The following is a 20,632-nucleotide window of genomic DNA, read 5'->3' as shown; positions in this document are numbered from 1 at the left end:
ACGACAATGAAAATGATGTGGCAAGATATTACACACAAAAATTACATTTAAACCAAGTAAAAGTGTGTGTGTGTGTGTGTGTGTGTGTGTGTGTGTGTGTGTGTGTGTGTGTTGTTTTTGGTGTGGTCCTCATGTGTGATGAAATAAAAAATATAAGGGCCAGACCAGGGATTCAGAATCCAAATATGACAAGACAGAAAGCCGGACAGGGAATTGGAAATGAAGTAATTGTTGTGGCGGTTTGGCAACAGCAAACGGTTTGGAAGTGACGTTGAGTGCTCTTATTGGAGGAAACCAGCTACAGTGCATGAAGTGTCGACTATCAAGCAATTTTAATCGTTCTACATGCTTACCATCTGCGGCAGCCAGTAAAAAAAATAACTTACATTGTAGCCCGTGTGCTGAGCCGATGTGATTTTGTGGCTCTGCACTGCCAGTTATAAACAGGCTGTCTCAAGAAGAATGTATGTGGTTGCATTTGGTCTCCATGCATTTCTTGAAGCAGCCAGACCTTGCGTGCATCTTGAAATAAATTTCATGATGAGTTTTGACAGCTTGTAGGACCCGGAGGAATTTCCAGTTCTGGAAGGGATGTACAATATGTCTTCAGATTATAGCCTTCCCTTACCGGCATATTACTTTGTAAAGCACAGCACACATTTATTATGGCAATTCTAAATTCTTCTCAAACATCCATTAGGTGATGTGAAAAATTCTCTGTTCTCCATTTATTTGCCAAAGTGCCAAAAGTGCATTCTATTAAACCACTTAGTCCAAGACAGTTGATTTTTAACAGTTCTTTTATTGTTTGTTAAACTCCTTCCTCAATAAGGACACATTAAATTTTCAGATATACCAAATGCCTCATCGCTGACAATGATGCACATCAGTACTCCCTTGTTTGGTATGGGTCTTTTCTCTGATATTCATAGATTTCTAATAACGAGTTTTTCATGCAAAACTGATTGCATAAAAATAGATGAGTCACTATATTTTCTGTATGCTCCAACAACTATGTAAGTGATCTTATAATCTGCAGTGCATAAAGCAAGTAAAATGATGGAAAAATATATTTTTTATAATTGTAGTAAAGCATGTTTGTTATGATAAAAAGGCATAAAATATTCTACATCTACCTTGCTCAGCTGATCGGTCACAACTGACCATCAGCTGTCTGACTAAACTGGCTGCTCAATATTGCAGCTGCCTAGTGTGTTATAGAAGAAACCTGCTGTGGCCATTCGTCTCTAAGTGTTTTTATGTTTCATTTGTTACATTGTAAATCAGGTTAGGCTGTGCTCAGCACTGCAGTGCTTTACTAGGCATGGTGGTATGCCCTTGACTTCCTCCCACTTCTTAATGGGCTTTTACAACCATTGTAGTTGTCATAGATGAAAGAAGGTATAAGAACAGAGAAAATAATAGGACTAACGAGGAATCGAACTAGAGCCACTGAGCCACAAAGGCACATTTCTCGACGAACCATTAATAAGTTATTTACCAAACCCAAACTGCATGGAGCAAAGAGAACAAATACTAATTCTGTACAAGAAGTAAACAAAGAAACTTTGGTGTCATTGTATGTTATTCGCTATTTAAATTACAGATAATATGTTGGCAAAGAAGTTTATTTGAATGATATACTTATTGGAATAATTATCCAGATAGAAATCTATTCCAATAATACCCATCTCTTTTTCACCACTAACTGTACACTTCCTTTCTCATTCTGTTGATATTATCAATGTAATGAGTCCTATTAGTTCATTTGCTTGATTTACTCACGAAAGCCTGTGACATAGTTGGATTGAAGTTTTTTTTGTTAATTATAAGCAACGTTGACAATTATAGTCTGCTGTCACACTCCTCAACATGAATCTTTCTAGTTTGTCCTGTTTGAAATATGTCCAAATGTGTTAATTTAGCAGCCAAATGAAAACGAGCATTAATTCATCAACTATTATTTCATGGAAATACACAATTTCACAACAGGAAAATGACTTTCAGTAACATTCAGTATTTGGTTATTACTTTAATTTTTGTTATATTGTTGTTACACTTGGTGAATCTCAGGTATACAGTACACACCTTCTCCATAGAAAACATGGAAAATTGACAGCTAAAGAGAAATTCTAACTACAAATGCATTTTTCCACTTGCTGGGCCCATTAGCGCCTCTATGTTGTGTCGAAGTTGTATGGGTAGAGCGTGGGTTTTCTTATCTGCATGGCAAGGCCACACGACTGTTGCCCGTTACTCCATGAGTGAGTGCTGTGTGATACCGAGTGAGTGAACTGCCGGCCATGTGCTTCCGCGTGCATGTGCACAATGAGTATTGTAGACAAAGATTACTCATGTGGATTCGCCACATGGATGCAGTGTTGTAGTGGACAGGGTAAGCAGCAGTTTGTGGCTATTTGGTGATGGTGTTGTGGCATATGGGAAGGTGTCGTCGTTGAGTGACTGTAGGAGGGTACAAGATGACTTGGACAAAATTTCCCATTGGCATAATGAATGGCAAATAGCTCTAAATGTAGAAAAATTAAGTTAATGCAGATGAGTAGTGGAAGAACCATAATGTTCAAATATAGTATTAGTAGCATGCTGCTTGACACAGCCAAATCGATTTAATATTTAGGCGTAACATTGCATAGCAATATGAAATGGAAGGAGCACATAAGGACTGTAGTAGGGAAGGCTAATGGGTGACTTCGGTTTGTTGGGAGAATTTTATGAAAGAATGGTTCCATCTGTAAAGGAGACTGCATACAGCACACAGTGTCACCAATTATTTAGTACTGTTTGAGTGTTTGGGACCCACACCAGGTTGGATTAAAGGAAGATATCAAAGCAATTCAGAGATGGGCCGCTAGATTTGTTACCGGTTGATTTGAACAACAAGCAAGTATTACTGACATGCTTTGGGAACGCAAGTAGGGATCACTGGATAAAAGACGATGTTCTTTTTGAGGAATACTATTGAGATAATTTAGAGAACTGACATTTGAGGCTGACTGCAGAATGATTGTACTGTCACTAATGTATATATTTTGCAATAGGTCCATGAAGATAAGATTAGGACTCATATGGAGACAAGTAGATAGTTGTTTTTCCCTTGCTCTATTTGTGAGTTGAACAGAAAAGGAAACGACTAGAAGTTGTACAAGTTACCCTCAGCCATGCACCATATGGTTGCTTGTGGAGTATGTATGTAGATGTAGGTAATAATAGTTATGCTCATTGTAGACTTGGTTATCAGTACAAACATAACACGTTAATTCATAAACAGCCGGGGGAACAGGTTCTGAATTTGCTACTTCTTATAATTTGTATTGGTAATTTGTTTTTGGGTGTGTTGGTAATGAAAATGTGAATGAAAACGAAAGATTAGCTCTTGTTTTGAAGTCATGATAGTTTACTTTAATTGCCTATATAAGTTTAAGCATGTGTTTACCTGGGTGTTATCCCTCGGACGAGGACCACTGAAGGCACAACTGCTTTGCCTGATGTTTGTAGTTTTTTTACTGGTGATTCCATGACTAGTGTCCAGCAGTAATTGGGTAACATTGATGCACTCCACTTTGCCTGGAGTCTCATTTCCATGTTCAAAATTTGTTGGTGGAAGCATCCTCCATTCTTGGGAATCTAGAAAATGTAACTTTAAAGACATGTTCCACCCCAGCCTGCAGTAACAGTGCAGAAGTTTTGTTTTGTATTATCATATGTTTCTTTCTTGTAAGGTGTGTACCCAATCAGAATCAGTGGTGGTACATTGCCATTGTGCATTAGCACGCACTTGAGAATTACTTTGGAGGGGTTGACAAACGATTTCCGCTGATCACTTTTGTAGTCATTGCCCATAGCTGTCATTAGTCCCTGCATATAACTAAAAAATATCAAGTTCTTTCCATTTTCGAAAAATGGAAGGCACGAGATATGGCGGTTGCGGAGTGCAGTCACATTTACCATATTATCAACACAATTCCACTGTTGTAATCTTGACGCCAACAGTTCATCTTTACCTTTCAGCAATTACAGATCTGTCACTAGGTCATTAAGTTCATACTGTCATTTTTGGAACATCTGTACACTCGTTGTTACACATAAAATCAGGATCTTTTGAAAAACTGGGTTTTGAAGGTCACTGTTCAGCACTAGTTTCAGTACCGCCCGTCGTGATCACAACGAGGTGGGACAGGAACAGGCAATCCGTCTCTATGAGGCATTGATCACATAGCCGATGGTATGTTAGGATATGTCAAGGAAGACTTTTTCTTCTTGGAAATACCACGTGTTGATGGAGTTGTCATAGAAGAGTAAAAGTCATTCACACGGTTTGACAGTTCTCTCCAGATCATGGGTATAGCAAAGCCTATAGAAGAATTTTTTTTGTGATTCAGCCATGAACAAAGACCCAAGACACAAATATGCAATATACATGAGAAGCCCAGGGCTTATCCTGGTCCCTGAATTTTCAGCCGAAGTACGATGTGTTTGCCTCCTCCTTTGCAATTTCAGTATAGCCTGTCCTCAAATGTAGCATAAATTGTCAACACTGTTTACGCATTTGCGAGCTGTATTGAATCACAGGAATTGCAATGACGACACACACTAACTACACTTCAGTAACATGTTCCTCCAACACATGAACAGAACACAGCTTGTAACAGGCTGAAACTACACTTAAATGAAACATGCTCTGCTCTTCCCTTTCCCCTAGTTGCTACAAGCCTGGGCTAAAAATAGTGACAAAATATACACAGCTACTGCTGACTAAAGCTCCACAACTCTGTCATCAGTGGGATTTCGAAGCCTGTCTGGGAAGGGACTGACAATAAGTGCTAATAAAACATAATTAAATGAACCCTTTTTAACTTGGAAACAAGAGCTAAATCTAGGTTTTCATCGCCATTTTTGTTGTCAACATGCTCAAAATAGTTAACAGTCATTTATTTCATTCCAGTTACATATTCACTGTTGACAAGTGTTATGTATTCCAAGTCCAACATTAATTAATGAGCATGGTTCTTAACCCAGTGAATGCCCACCACCTTAGCAGAATATAAACACAATGTGCTCCTCACCAGAAACAGTTAGAACATTGAGATGCTCAAGTAATGAAAGGGAGACCAATAAAAAGAGTAGGAGTCCACCCTCATAGATTGTAAATAGAGTGAAAGGACCTTCAATGTAGTTATGGCGTACAAAGGCCGAAAGAGAACTGAAATCCAAGCTACGTTAATGACACCTGGATGCAGTCTGAACTTATGCTGACTGAAATGTCGTAACAAGCTAACCCAAGAAAGCAAGCCGGGTATTTCTGAGCCATTTTGGCAAATGGGAGATCATAGCAGGCAGCCCAAATGTATCTGTCACCATGTGAAAAATGTTAGCAGAAAACAGACCCAAAATGCGACTGAATCAAGAAGAAAAATTTAAAAACTGTTTTCTCTAAAAGTTGATTGGGATAACATTAAGATGCATCATAAAATGTTTCTGAGTACCATCTCTGTTACAGACTTGTGGGTAGAGACTGCTATGAATGGCCTGGAAGCACGTGTAATTTTGTCACCTGATGTGAGAGGAAACCATTCCAAAAGAGGGAATACAATACAACAGAAATAAACGAGTCAGTCCAAGAGCATTCAAACAGCTTTCCTTGTGTGGATTCATATTACACAAGGAAAGAAGCAAGCAGAGAGTACCTTGATACTAAATTGAGCATTGCAAAGATTTACAGAATGTAATAGGAATAGATCAATGAAAGTATGTCTCCTTGAATCCTGTCACATTAAGGCAACCTAAAAAGGGTAAGTGTGAACTATGTGATCATTATACTAGTTCCTCTGAAGGGGAGAAACAGAGATGGCAGATAAATATGTCTAATAAGTCCATTATCAGTGCATGTTTCAAACTGCAGAAATGGTTGGGTAGTCCTCTGTCTGATGAGTCTTTATTACTACAAACATAAATATTCCACCTTCAGTTTCACAGTATATATGAGAAACAAGGCAGGACAGTGCTATGCTTGGCGTAAGGCAATTTCCCGTCGTGGTCCTAATGAAGCAGCCAGCTGCCAGTTCTCTTTGCCATTTCTACAGATGCAAGGGGAGGGGGGGGGGGGGGGGGGGGTTGTTGTTGTGGTCTTCAGTCCTGAGACTGGTTTGATGCAGCTCTCCATGCTACTCTTATCCTGTGCAAACTTCTTCATTTCCCAGTACCTACTGCAGCCTACATCCTTCTGAATCTGTAAAGGTGCCAAAACATTCAAACTCTACTTTGATAGCTGTGTGGGGGGCAGGGGGTGGGGGTGGGGGAATAGGAAGAAATTCATATTTTTCTGTGTTTGTCGTTTTTCCATTAAGTTTAATGTAATTGAATAGTTAAAAAGCTATTCTGTGAGCAATGGCAGGAGAAAACACATGTAACGGCATTGAACTTTGCAAGGTTTCGGAGCCAGTGACACCATCTTGTGGCAGAAAGGTTGAAGGGGGAGAAAAATGGGTCAAAGGAAAGAACTGGTGATGTTTAGGAAATGGGGAGAGTTTGGAAAAGTCGCACAGAACCCTGGATCAGGAGAGACTTACCAGACTGGGTGAGGCACTGCGCTGGATGAGATTTAAAAATCTGAGAGCTTAGTGAAAGATTGGGTAATAAGCAAGACAGAGATTGCTGACAAAACATTGTGTATGAGTTAATAAGAACTGGAAAGCTACGTGCATTGTATATGGTAGCGATTAGGAGTGGGGAAAAATAGACAGGTCAGAAAGTGAATGACATAGAAAACTAGAAGGAAGTGAAAAAAGGAATATTTACTGAGAAAAAATGTTGTTACTGAAGATATTAATGTAAATTGCAGCCAGGTTGGTGGCGACAACCAAGGTCATGGTGTAATGCCAATTTCCAACTGTGGAGTTTTGAGAAACTGGTGTCTGGGGGAAGAAACCACATGGCATGTGTGCTGAAACGAACACCGAGGCTGCAATTGTCTTGTTGTAGAGGATACTCTGTAGTTGTAGAGGATACTCTGTAGTATGGTATTGTGTATTGGCAGTATACACCCTCTTTCTATGCCCATAACTGATAACTTGGTGGTAGTCATGCCAAGGTGAAAGGCTGATAAGTGTTTACATAACAGCTGGTACATGACATGTGTTGTTTCACAGATGACGCTTCCTTTGATGTTATATGTTTTGCCAGCTACAGGGCTGATGTAGGTGGTGGAGGAAGGTCTTACATCGGGGATGGTCACAGGAGTAGGAGCCATATAGTAGAAAAAATGGGTGCAGAAAGAGCATAGGGTCTGACGATAATATTTCAGAGTTTGGGAGGGCCGTGAAAAGCTATTCTAGTTGTGGGCAAAATTTTGGAGAGAGTGGACCTCATTTCAGGGCATGATTGTAGGAAGTCATAAACTTGTCAAAGTAGCTGATTAATACTCATACATTCAAGACTAGGATATTACTGAGTGACAAGAGGTTGTACTCCTAAATTGTTTTGTGGAGGAATCAGCCGGAGCAGAACTGTATGTAATGACCTGGGAAATCTGCTTTTGAACTATGCTGGTTGGGTAATTACATCCAGAGAAGGCTGAGGTGAGAACAGCAGAACATTGCTGTAAAGAGTCTGTGTGTGAACAAATACATTTGCCTTGAATGCCAAGGCTGTATGGAGGGGAGCATCTGATATGGAAAGGAGGGAAACTGTCAAAATATAAGTTCTGTTTGTTAAGAAGGTTTAATGTCCTGTGCCTCTCAAAGGGGACATTGATGCCATCTCCCTCTGTACCATCATCTCCCATGTACATGGTTTGTCTGCTGCTGAACATTCCCTCAGTCAGCACCCACCTGATTCCAAACCTGTGACGTCCTTTCTGCTCACCATAAACAACTTTATATTTACCGGCAACCACTTTACCTTTGAGGGACAGATATGCAAAGAGATAAAGGGCACAGCCATGAAAACCAGCCTATGCTAACCTTTACATGAGTGTGTTGGAGAGGGCTTCCCTAGGATCCATATCCCATCATCCCTGGGTTTGATTTGGGTACATTGATGACGTCTTTGCCATATGGACACATGGTAAGGCTGACCTGTTAAAATTCTTGGAGTCTCTAAATACATTCTCCCAATTAAGTTTCACATGGCCCTATTCCCAATCCCATGCCACTTTATGTGAGGTTGACATTCTCACAGAGGGTCAGCTACATCTTCCACTCACATTAAACCTACTAACAAACAATAGTACTTATGTTTAATCAAACTATGGAAAATCCATGATAAAATGTAACAATATTATTAAAAGGATAGTTGCTACTCACCATATAGTGGAGATGCTCAGTCACAGATAGGAACAACAAAAAGACTCTCAAAAAATAAGCTTTTGGTCAACAAGGACTTTGTCAAAAATAGACCACATACACACACGTACAAGCATGCGTGCACATGCACACACGAAAATGCAACTCACACACACATGACTCCAGTCTCTGCCAGCTGAAGCTACATTGCGAGCAGCAGTAGTGCATAATGGGAGAGGCAACTGAGTGGGGGTAATGAGGAGGCTGGGGTGGTGAGGGGGAGGGATAGCGGGATGGGGTTGGGAAATGTTGAAGTGCTGCTGGGAAGCAAGCAGGGACGAGGTGGAGAGAGGGTAGGCTAGCTAGGTGCAGTCGGAAGGTTAGATGGAGGGCAAGGGAGAGGTGGGGATAGCAGAAAAGGAGAGAAGTTAGAAGACTGGGTGTGTTGGTGGATTAGAAGGCTGTGTAGTGCTGGAATGGGAACAGAGAAGGGGCTGGATGATTAAGGACAATAACTAATGGAGGTTGAGGCCAGTAGGGTTATGGGAACATAGGATATATTGCAGGGAGAGTTCCCATTTGTGCAGTTCATAAAAGCTGGTGTTGGTGGGAAGGATTCATATGGCACAGGCTGTGGAGCAGTCATTGAAATGAAGAATGTAGTGTTGGGCAGCATGTTCAGCAACAGGATGGTCCAGTTGTTTCGTGACCACAGTTTGTCAGTCGCCATTCATGTGGACAGACAGCTTGTTGGTTGTCATGCTCACATAGAATTCAGCACAATGGTTGCAGCGTAGCTTGTGGATCACATGACTGGTTTCACAGGTAGCTCTGCCTCTGATGGGATAGGTGACATTTGTGATTGGACTGGAGGAGGTGGTGATAGGAGGATGTACGGGACAGGTCTTACATCTGGGTTTATTACAGAGGTATGAGACATGAGGTAAGGGGTTAGGAGCAGGGATTGTGTAGGGATGGACAAGTATATTGGGTAGGTTTGGTGGACCGCAGAATACCACTGTGGCAGGGTTGGGAAGGATAGTGGGCAGGACATTTCTTATTTCAGAGCCCTACAAGAGGTAGTCGAAAACTTGGTGGAAAATGTAATTTAGTTGCTCCACTCCTGGGTGGTACTGAGTTACGAGGGGAATGCTTATATGTGGCTGGATGGTGGAAAGAGACTGATATTGAGGAGGATCAGTAATGATCTGTGTAGGGAATATGTTGACCACTCGAACACCTCTTCATGAAATTGTGCAGGTGAATCAGCAAGATTTAACTGCTGTCAGGTACTGTGAGGAGATCGTGGGATCTCATGCTGTGAACCCAAATTTTGTACCTTTGGTTGATAGTGATCGACCTCATATAGCAAGGGTAGTTGATGCCTTTTTGGAAATGGAAGATATTACAAGCATGGTGTGATCCGCTCACTCTTTCGATTTGAATCTCATAGAACATGCCTGGGATCCACAAGGGAGATGGGTCGCATCACATTGGCATCCACCACTCTCTCTCCAATACTTGTGAGCAGCTTTGCAGGCAGAATGGGCGTTATTGCCTCAACATTAAATTATGACATCATCCACAGAATTCCCATCGTTCTCCCGCCTTAATGGGTGCCAGAGGTGGCCACACCCCATACTGAGCACATTAACTAGTTGTCATAAATGTGTGTGCAAATCCATTAAGTTGGAAAAAAAGGAAGAACATTTTTGTCTACCATTGTGCATGTTGCAGTTGATTACTTTCTGTATTCTTTACATTGTTTCTGCTTTACTATCACCTGTTTATACTTTTTTGTGGTGAAATAAATAAAACTTCACAAAATTTCTCTTTGGCTTTAATTTTGTATGCCAGTGTATATGCGGTGAGCAGAACTAACTGGCCCTTCCTGTGTGTTTTTCCAGTGTGCCCTTCACATCAGTATATTGTATCTTGTTAAGTGAGGATTCATGGGAGTTTGTTTTCCATTGTAGTTGAGTGCTTCATGAATAAAACCATGTTTGAGTTACTTTGAGCCAAGTCTCGTGTACTATGTAGTTACAACAAAATTGGCATTGAGTTTGGAACGGTTTCCGCATGTGCAATCTTTATGTGTGGTTTCATCAGGTTTATTCATTATAGATGCCGTGCTACCAGCCTTAAGTGAATAGCTTACTTCGGCTGTAACCACCTTGATGGCTTCCATTAACAGAAAGGGTACCATTCCACCAGACCCTCCATCCACACTCCCTCCATATGATGATTCAGCCGAGGAATGGGACACTTATGGAAAAAGACTCGGAGTTAAGGAGTATCACTTACTGTGTCCACTTGCTCCTTTACAGGAACCGACAGCTCTACTTTTGACCATTTGCAGTTTATTGTTCAAATACTATCGCAAAATGAATGCATGTTATAGCAGCATGAGTTCAATTCTACCGATGTTGCAAGAAACTAAACCAGCCTGAGCACCCGAACTCCACGGCCTTAGCCATAAGTGTCAATTCGTTACTGATGCCCATCATGATTCCTACGCATATTCTGTGGTGCGTGATGCAATTGTCTGCTTAGCTCCGGACAAGGAAGTGCACCCATAAGGCCTTACTCTGTGAAAACTCCCCGTTGGCTGAAGTTTTGCAAATAGCGCAATCTTTTGAGGTTTCTCGGGTAGCGAGTGACCAAATTGAAGAGTGATGTGACGTGGCAGTAGTGTCACACCATGTACCCACTAGAACAACAGATAACTTGCATGAGGACGTGGTAGTGGTGGCAGTAAACATGCGAGCCGAGCGTGGAGCTGACCAAGGACAGGTCAAGTAACCACAACCGCCACAGCACCAGCATTCTCTGTTTCTGTCTTGCCCTTTGTTTTGTCCAGCACGAATGTTCCGTGTTCTCTAAGTGCTGGGCTACTTTTAATGGTTGCTGGAAGAAAGACCACATTACCTTTATGTGTCATTCACTGACGGTTGCCTAGGATATGGATGTGGATGTAAAGTGTGTGATTCCAATGGTTGTGACTCCTTCAAGTTGTTTATCGAGTTAAGTGTTTTTCACCAAACGACCCAGCTACAGGTCAACACAGGTGATGCAGTGACAATATTCAGTTCTCAGACCTACGTGAATTTAGGCTCTCTGCCGTTTACACTAGTGATGCGGAAGCTGGTCAGTTAGAACAAACATAACATTGTGCTATTGGGATAATTTATTGCATCTGTCTCTTACAAATCAGCAAATTGCCCACTTACATGTTTGAAGATTGCTGATGCCAGTGTTGAAAACTTGTTTGGGATGGGCAACATTTCAGATATTTGGATTTTCTGTCACCATTGCAGTTCACGTTGCGTCCGATCGGGTACTGTATTCTCAGCAGGAAACACTGTGTAAAGAGTTTTCGGACTTGTTTTTGGAAGGTATTGGGTGTGCTAAAAATTTTTCTTCTCATATGTCTTTGAAATCCACGACTCGGCATCATTTTTGTCGTGCGTGTCGTATTCCTGTCACCCTGTAAAATTAAGTGAAAGCAGAATTTGTCAGATTCCAGTCTCGAGGGATGGTGCAACCTATTATGGCTAGTCAATGGTTGTCTTTGCTCGTTGTAGTTCAGAAACCATAAGAAAAACCTCACCTTAGTGCCAACTCCAGTACCACTGTCAATGTGCATTTGATTATGGATATGTATCTACCAGGCCAGGAGGGACTCTTGACGAAATTATCAGGTGGCCAGTACTTTTCTAAAATTGATTTGTCTGAAGCACATCTGCAGGTTCTTGTGGATGAAGAAAGAGTCAGCAAGTTCTGATTTTGAATACTCATTTTAGTCTTTATCAATATTTGTGCCTTTCTTTTGGTGTGGCTAGTGCCCCTGCTGTTTTCCAAAGATTTTTAGAGCAATTGACTATGCCTGTACTTTGCTTTAATTATCTGGATGATATTGTTGTCACAGGCTCTTCTGCAGCCAGTGACTTGCAAAATTTATGCGCTTGGTTTTCTGTCTTACAGTCCACAGGCTTATGATCTAACCTTGTGTAATATCAGTCTTTTTCCGCATTCTGTTGTTTATCTGGGGTTTGAAGTCTCACGGGATAGGGTTCACCCTCTGATGGAGCCCAAATTGCGTGTGCGATTTTCAAATGTTAAAACCAAACTACTCTTGGCCCCTTGTTTAGCTACGTTTCCTCTGCGCCAGCATATAGTTTTGGCGATTGACGACTCACAATACCGCCTTGGTGTGCTCCTCAAGCACCTGTATGCCAACAGCTCTGAATGGCTTGTTGCTTTCACCTTTAAATCTCTAACTCCAGCCCAGCAGTGTTACTTTTGGGTTGAAAAAAGGCTCTTGTCACCATCAGTGCTCTCAAGAAATTTTACATTTCTTTTGTATGACTCCAAGTTTCATCTTATTACTGACCATGAACCTTTGGTTTTCTTGTTTAACGTCTTTTCCTGACAAGGCAGCACATCGCCTACAATGCTGCACACTGTTCTTGTCTTGCTACAATTACGTAATTCATTTTTGACCCACGTCTAAACATGTTAATGCCGATGTCTTGGCCCATCTTCCTGTAGGTCCTGATCCCATCTTTGTTCGTGAAGAATTGCTTTGCTTCCATTTTGATACTGAAATGCAGGCAACGGTCAAGGTTTACCCAGTTACAAACTCGCGTTTGTGGGCGCGCGTGTGTGTGTGTGTGTGTGTGTGTGTGTGTGTGTGTGTGTGTGTGTGTGTGTGTCAGTCATTTGTTGTGCCTATTGCGACTCAGCATCTCCGTTATATGGTGAGTAGCAACTTTCCTTCTCTAACATTGTTACATTCCTTCCTGGATTTTCCATTTTCCCAAATGAAAAAGTTTTTTATGCATTTCTTCCGGACGATGCCCTTCTCCATTTTCTGAGCAACTATCACTTTACGCCTATGGGGTAGCAGAGCCTGGCTCAGTTGCTTTATGGCCAGCAGCCACACATGTGCGTCCATTTTCTGTGGCCTGCTCTATGGCTGCCATAGTCTAGTTCATCTGGCCGTTTCACGCCGTGGTCACTGGTTTGGACACAAGGGTTTAGTTGCTGGCCCAAGTGGATACTGGCAATTGTTGTCTGTTAGTGGGGATGCCATCTGTGTGGTGTCCATATGGCTGATGGCGTGCCACCTTGATTAGTGGTGCTCACGCTTCCTTCAGGAAGCTATTGGTTTGCTGATGCAACGACCATCGCTGCAGCCTGCCCTGCCACCCTCCACCTCAAGCCCCTCGTTGCCTGCTGTTGAGCTGCCCCCACCCTATTGGCTGCCTCTTCCATGTGTGGGACCATCGGGTTCCAGCTTCCTGATGCTGAGTGCTGGTCTGTCTTAGGCCTCGGGTCCATTGCCGCAGCCTGTTGCTCTAGTTTGGCCACCCCTACCAACCCCATCTTCATCATCAAATCAGTCATCGTCACCAGTGGGTCCAGTCCTGCTGCTCCGGCAGTGGGACCTGTCTGCTGCTGATGATGAGATTGGGATTGTGATGGCCCTTCCACTCTGTTGCTGTCGTTGGGTGCAACCCTTGGGCAAGCTCACATTTGTGCTTGTCCCGGCCCTATGCTCTGCTGCCCGTCAGACTCATCATCCCGCCCCCTCTGTTGGCACTGGCTGCCGCTGCTCTGGTTTGAGTTGGCCACCAACTGTATCAGCACAGACCGGCCACTGGAGGGTGCATGTAGGAGGCGTGAGCGTGGCAACATGCCACTGTACCATCTACAGGCGACTCGAGCATATATATGTGCAAAGTAGCACTGACTGGCCCTGTGTGTGTATTTCCAGTGTGCTGTTCATGTCAGTGTACTATATTTTATTATGTGGGTATTCACAGGACTCTTGTCTTCTGTTGTAGTTTAGTGATTCATGATTAAAGCTATATCTGAGTTACTTTGGGTCAGTCTAGTGTACTGCGTAGTTACAACAATTACAGTAGAGAAATATGTAGCAAACATCACGTGTATGGGATGAACCTCACAGTTCACTTCTTCAATTTGTAATTAGTTGTTGTGATTTATGAATTTTTGCTGCCTTATAAGAGCCCCTAGTCCATTGAAATAATCAAAGAAAGCTCCTTTGGCTTGTCTCGTCCATTCTGTATAATTTCAGTTTGTGTTTCACAAGGCAAGCAATTTAATCACAATACTTGCAAGTTCCATGTCATCAATTGCTGGCATGTTGACTATAAAGGCAGTATTGTAAATGATGCTTCAGGTGTAAATATTGAGCAGTAATATTGTGCCATTCTTGACTTCTCACTTTCGCAATATTATATTGTTGTGTCAATAACAATGTGTACTTTAGAGCTGCTTTAATGGTTGTGCTCATATGCAATCAACTGCATTAATTACTTTAGTGAAAACCCTCCTCCCCCCATGATGATGATATTTTCCACATCCTTCATCAAAATTTAAATTTTGTAATGAATGTAGTTCCTTGATCAAATTCAAAGGGATTTTCTTTGCCCTGACAATACGCCATATCAACGAATGTATGAAGACCTACAAGGAGTTTTGTTTAACATCCCTGACAATGACAGATCAGTTTTGTAAGATGACTTCTTTATTTTTGCATTACTAAGTCGTTCTTTAGATTGTCAAATATAAAACAGCTTGTTTGCGAACTAACTCTATAAACATTGGTAACTGCTGGATTGTGTAATTGTGCACATGAGGTATACTAGAAATGGTGTAATAATTAAGGCTTTGCATGGATCTAAAGGTTGGGCTGATCATCATGTCATTAGATCTAGAATGAAGTTACCATGTAAACTTCTGCACAGAGCAGAAAACAATTTTCCACTGGGCTTGTCAGTAAACAAAACTGTCAACTGTAAAAGAACAACAGCTGTCAGCTTGATGCTGAGTTTGGTGCTATGAAAAGTCATCCATAATGTATGTTAACTAATCTGCTGAATGAAATTCATAATGCTAAAAATAGTCAGGTAGAAACGCTCTAATAAAAAGAAGCCTCCTATAAGAGTTTTAAGGGTGGGGTGCCTACTCTGTTATGAGCTGGCCTCTTTCTACAGTGAAAGAACAATCAAATTTGCGCCGTTTATTGCATAGCAGTAAATTGGTGCTTGTTGTGCACTAAAATTTAATCAATCACATTTCATATACTGGCGAGAGCATTTCAAAGGTTAAAGGGACCATATTATCTATTTTAGATGATGATTGTATCAACAAAAATAATCAGTTTCCAGTTTTTGCTAATATAACTGGTTACATAAGAAATATACTCACCAAGCGGCAGCAGGAGAACACACAATTTAAGGAATATTGCAAGCTTTCAGAGCCAGTGGTTTCTTCTTCTGGCAGAAATGTTGAAGGACAAGAAAGAGGGATGAAGAAAAAGGACTGGTGGGGCTCAGGAACTGGGGAGAATTTGGAAAAGTCACCCCGAACCCTTGGTCAGGGGAGAGTTACCAGATGGGATAAGAACGAAAGACTGATTATTTGGGATTGCACTGGTCGAGATTAGTACTCCTGAGAGCTTAGAGGTGGAAGATGGGTACTGAACAAAAATAGATTACTGACAAAACATTGTGGAAGAGTTTGTAATAGTGGAAAGTTAGGTGCCTTGCAAGTGGTAGAGGTGTCGGGCGTGTATCAAGTTACCAGTCAGGATGAATGGACTTAAGCAGGGGATGTACACTGGCAACACACAGTATCCTGTTGCAGAGCATGCTCTACAGCATGGCAGTTTTGATATTGGTGATTATTTCACCACACATGCCATCTTGATTCTTCCTTCAGACACTAACTTATCAGAACTGTGCAGATAGGAACTGACATTACAGCTTGTCCTTAGTTTTTGCCACCCACATGGCTTTAATTTACATTAATTTCTTCAGTCTCAACTTTTGTTCTCAACAACTATACCTTTACCCATTCCCTTTTAGTTTCCTGTATCTTTTTATTTTCTGACATCTCTATCCTCACCGCTACCATATACAGTTTACTTAGCTTTCTGCTCTTATTAACACTTGCACAGTTTTGTCTGTAATCTGTTGTCTTGCTTATCACCCTGTCTTCCACCATTAAGACTATGGATTTCAACTCTTCTTCTGTGCAGTCCCCAACAGTCAGTCTTTCCTTCTCATCATGTCTATTAAGTGTTCCCTGATTCGGAGTTCTGGGCGACCTTTCCAAACACTCCCTGTCACCTAAACCTTGACAGGCCTTTTTCTTCATCCGCCTTCCTTCAATACCTTTGTGTGCGTGTGTTCTCTTGCAGCCACTTGGTGAGTAAATTTTTCATGTATCCAGCTGCATTAGGTGACAATTAGGGAGCTGTAGTGTAGACTTTAAATTTCTGAGTTGTCAAAGATCATTCTCGAAGCAACCAAACGAGGTGGCACAGTGGTTCGCATACTGGACTCGCATTTGGGAGGATGATGGTTCAAACCCATGCCTGGCCATCCTGATTTTGGTTTTCTGTGATTTCTTGCCTCAGGAAAATGCTGAGATGGTTCCTTTGAAAGGGCACGGCCGACTTTCTTCACCATCCTACCCTAATCCGATGGGACCAGTGACCTCGCTGTTTGGTCCCCTCCCTCAAATCAACCAACCAACCATTCCAGAAGTAACTGGATTTCAGTGTGTTTTGTAGTATCTGTATTTTTCATTTGAGAAGCTGTACATGGTACTCCTCCATGTTTTAGGCACATGTTTTGCTTGAGTGCATATGTATGTTTAACATTTTACTTTACCAAAGTTTAAATAGCACACTAATCTGTGACTATTTTTTGCAAAGATGCTGAAGATCAGACTGTTGCATAGACAGAAACAATAACTCAACCAACCAGTTACTTTGAATATCTTTTGTTTAGTTTGTGAAATGTTGTAAAATGGATGTAATCTTGTTCATGGTTACCTTAGAAATGATTTGGTTGTTGAAAAATTATCTACAGTTGTATCAATGTACTGCTGTCTGTATTTTCAGTTTTCCCACCAAAGATACAAATGAGGTGAAAACACAGAATGCAGAAAAGTCTACTATCGAAGTTCTTATGAAGGAAGATGAAGTGTCCACTGTTAGAGAAGAGGCGGGGAAAAATGAGATGATAAGTGCTGCACTGAAAAAAGAGGAGACATCCACTGTTGAAGATGTAGCTGAAAGAAACGAGACATCCAGTGTTAAAGATGTAGTGGAAAAAAATGAAGCATCCACAACTGGAGTTGTAGTGGAAGAAAACAAAGCACCAACTGTTGATGATGGGCTCAGTACAAATGAGACAGCGACTGCTAAAGATTTTGGTGGAAAAGAGGAGGCAGCAAATATTGAAGGTGTGCTGGGAAAGGATGAAGGAGAAGGTAAGCAACTGGTCCTGTTAAGTCTCATCCATATATTTATTGCATTTTCTCAGTGTAGTATCAAGCAACAGAAGTTTACCACCTGCTTTTTGTGTGATTGACTCATTTTGAACATTCCATTTAATATCCAACCAAATTGTTACACACAGGTTATTGTACAAGGTGACTGATTCTAGTTGTGTATCATTGTTGTTGTCATAGGGTACTATGGTGTTTTTTGCTGAGGACAGCTTCATCGCCATCATTTGACACGTATCTATAACTTGCTGAATGGTCTGGACTCGGCCACTATTACATCACAGCTCCCTCATTATCACTGCACCCAGAATATTGCATCCACTCACAACCTCAACTGAGGATGCCAATGCTTCCATCTCACAGGCTGACCCCATGCTCTCCACTTTGCTATGGCTGAACTTGAAGACCTCAGTACATCTTCAGAACTATCAACTCTTTGCGATGACATGACAACTACTTCAATTTATGGACATTCCAGCCGGCATGCTGTTATCGTATGTGCATTAAGGGCCCTGTAGTCTGCACTTAAATTACGGTACTGTCTTTTAGGGGCATTAGCTTGCTGGGTGAAGCCCACAAGCTGTCCAAAGGTCTCTCAACTCCGGCTTTTGAGAGGTCATCGACTGCTGCTTGTCCGTTGATACCCTGTGCAGTCTGTGACAGACAATAGTGCACTGTGTAAGTGACTGAGCAGTGTAACAGATTTAACACCATCACTAGTTACGTTAAGTTTGGTGAAGATTATTGTGAAGCAGACAGTGGGTTGGTCCAGGTGAAATGGTGGAATTTTGAATGTGCGTGACAGCAGGTGGAGGTGATGTTGAAGGGTAGTCGTGCTGATTGCCAGGGCGACATCCGTAGAGGTACAATAGACGAATGTTCCATATCTGTTCAAAGCAGTGGGGAATGCAATAGGAATGTTCAAAGACAGTGCAGCTGGCTGCACGAGCACCAGGTCAAACGATTCCACATACGCTGCGAAAGACACATTGGTCTGAGCGAAGGATTGCAAATCTGGCCGTTTGTGGTTCAGTATGTGCCAATGGCAATAAAGTTGCAAAGTAAATTGATTGTGGTATGCCACTGTTCGACATTGTTGTCTGCTGTTGGAACAGTAAGCTGATGAGAGTACCTTTCATGTTTCATGAATGTGAGTTTCTGAAAAGTTGATTGCGAAGCACTGTACGCTCTGACACTGAAATCATTGTCTTGTCTTGTGAATTGGGCCACACAACTGTTAAACAGTAAGCAATCATTGTGTGGTCACCACTCTAATGTCCTGCCCCAGGATAGGATCAGGGTGACAGATAATGTGTCCCAGTATGAGATAGCATCTCTTTATTACAGAAATAACCACAATACAATACAATATCCAAGCAAGGAACAGCCATAGAACAACTGAAGCACATTTACAATTCCAAAGATCATCTGTGCAAGACAGTAGTCGATAGTCATCGTTATTAATATGTTGCAGTGTTCCTAGACACAACTTACTGGTCATTTGTAAAAACATAAAAGATGGTCCTAATATTTTACTACATCAGTGGTTCCTGTCTGATGAATTAAGATGCACGAGAAGATCTTAGTAAATTAAGTGATAGGTGCAAAGCTTATTTAAATCACAAGCTATGCCTTTATTGATGTGTCTTTATGTTTCTTGAGATCCTTATTCCAGTAGACTTCTTAATTATGTTACCCCATAAACAAGGAGCTTACAACACAGTCCTGATCTTTTTTTTTATGTCTTGATCTTTACAAGTTTATAAGGACAGCACATAATAGTCAGTCCACAGGTTACAGTGAAAGAACACTTTTATTGGTAACTCAGGAATGAACAGTCCCCAGTTTGATGTGAAATAGAAAATAAAAGCTACTTCTGGTAGAATGGTAGAGTTCTCACTGTAGCCCAAATTGGTGCCCAAGGTCAGTGTCTGGTCATTGCCCTGTTGATGTCCTAGACCGTGATCAGGCTAGTGTCTGGATAGGTGTCCAGACCGATCAGCTGCAGGCAGCTCCGTATGTGTTGGTCAAAGTCCTGGGCCACCCTTGGTCGATGTCCAGTTGGAGATCGGGACAGCAATGAATATTGCTGTTGAAGATGACTACTGATGGCTGGATTGCAAGGAGCAGCTGGTGTTGAGTCTGGGGTGAGAGTGAGTGCTGAGGCTAGTGGTGGAGCAGCATCTTAGGTACTCTCTACTCTAACAGAAGGATTTCTGTGGTGGTCACCTTCTTCATCTTGGACAGTTTCCAGCCTCTGTGGTGGTCACCTGAGATGTGGATTTTTCACATGGTGCGTGGGTGAAAATGTAATGCCACGTTTACAGCTCTGCAATTGGTTTTGCACACTGTTGGTGGGCGATGCAGATGCCTCTTGCAGAGCCCACTGGAGTCTGGAATGCACATGTTGTCCTCGGTCGTGTTCACAGCATGACTGGCTATTGTTGCCTGGTGATATGCACAACCAGAATGGTGATTGCTGTGTGTGTGTCTGGCTTCCATGGAGGATGCCGAGGGGTATGGCAACCTGCCAGCCGCAGATATGTTCCGCGGTGGTATTTGGCCAAGCAAGTGGCCGGATACTACACTTTCACCGACTCATTTCAAAAAATGGGAACTATCTCTTAATAAATCAAAATCTTGCTGTCTTTCTCATTCATTGGAGCCATATAATTGCAGATGGTTTGCACGTCATGAAATAACAACAATTGTGGGAGAAAAGTATGTTAATGGGATGTCAGATGTAACCATAAATAGGGGGCTCGATACCGACACAGCAATTGGATCCCAGGAGTAGGTTTGCACCACTCACAATGCCATAAGAAGGCTGCCATGTCAGTTGTTAAGATACTGTGTACAAAAATAGAATTGTAATTTCTGTGAAAAATGTGCATCAATGTAAATTTGTACCCTTTTCTCAAAAGCAGTCACCTTCAAGATTTTTATGTCAGGCCATAGTTCTTAACTACCTAGTGAATATATCTCACTGAATGTGTTAAGTA

General features: G+C 41.8%; 1 protein-coding gene across 2 annotated transcripts in view; it reads left to right on the top strand.

The window, feature by feature from the left end:
* Window positions 1-20,632, top strand: part of LOC124612972 (TP53-binding protein 1-like) — a 282,018-nt gene that overhangs the window by 32,004 nt on the left and 229,382 nt on the right. For both annotated transcript variants that reach the window (XM_047141501.1, XM_047141500.1), the window contains exon 2: window positions 17,242-17,612. In XM_047141501.1, the coding sequence (XP_046997457.1) occupies window positions 17,242-17,612 (371 nt within the window). The remainder of the gene's footprint in view (window positions 1-17,241; window positions 17,613-20,632) is intronic.

This window comes from Schistocerca americana, chromosome 4 (genome assembly GCF_021461395.2).
Source record: "Schistocerca americana isolate TAMUIC-IGC-003095 chromosome 4, iqSchAmer2.1, whole genome shotgun sequence".
Lineage (NCBI taxonomy): Eukaryota > Metazoa > Arthropoda > Insecta > Orthoptera > Acrididae > Schistocerca > Schistocerca americana.
Note: the sequence above shows the minus strand (reverse complement) of the source record. Positions and strands in the feature narration are given on the sequence as shown.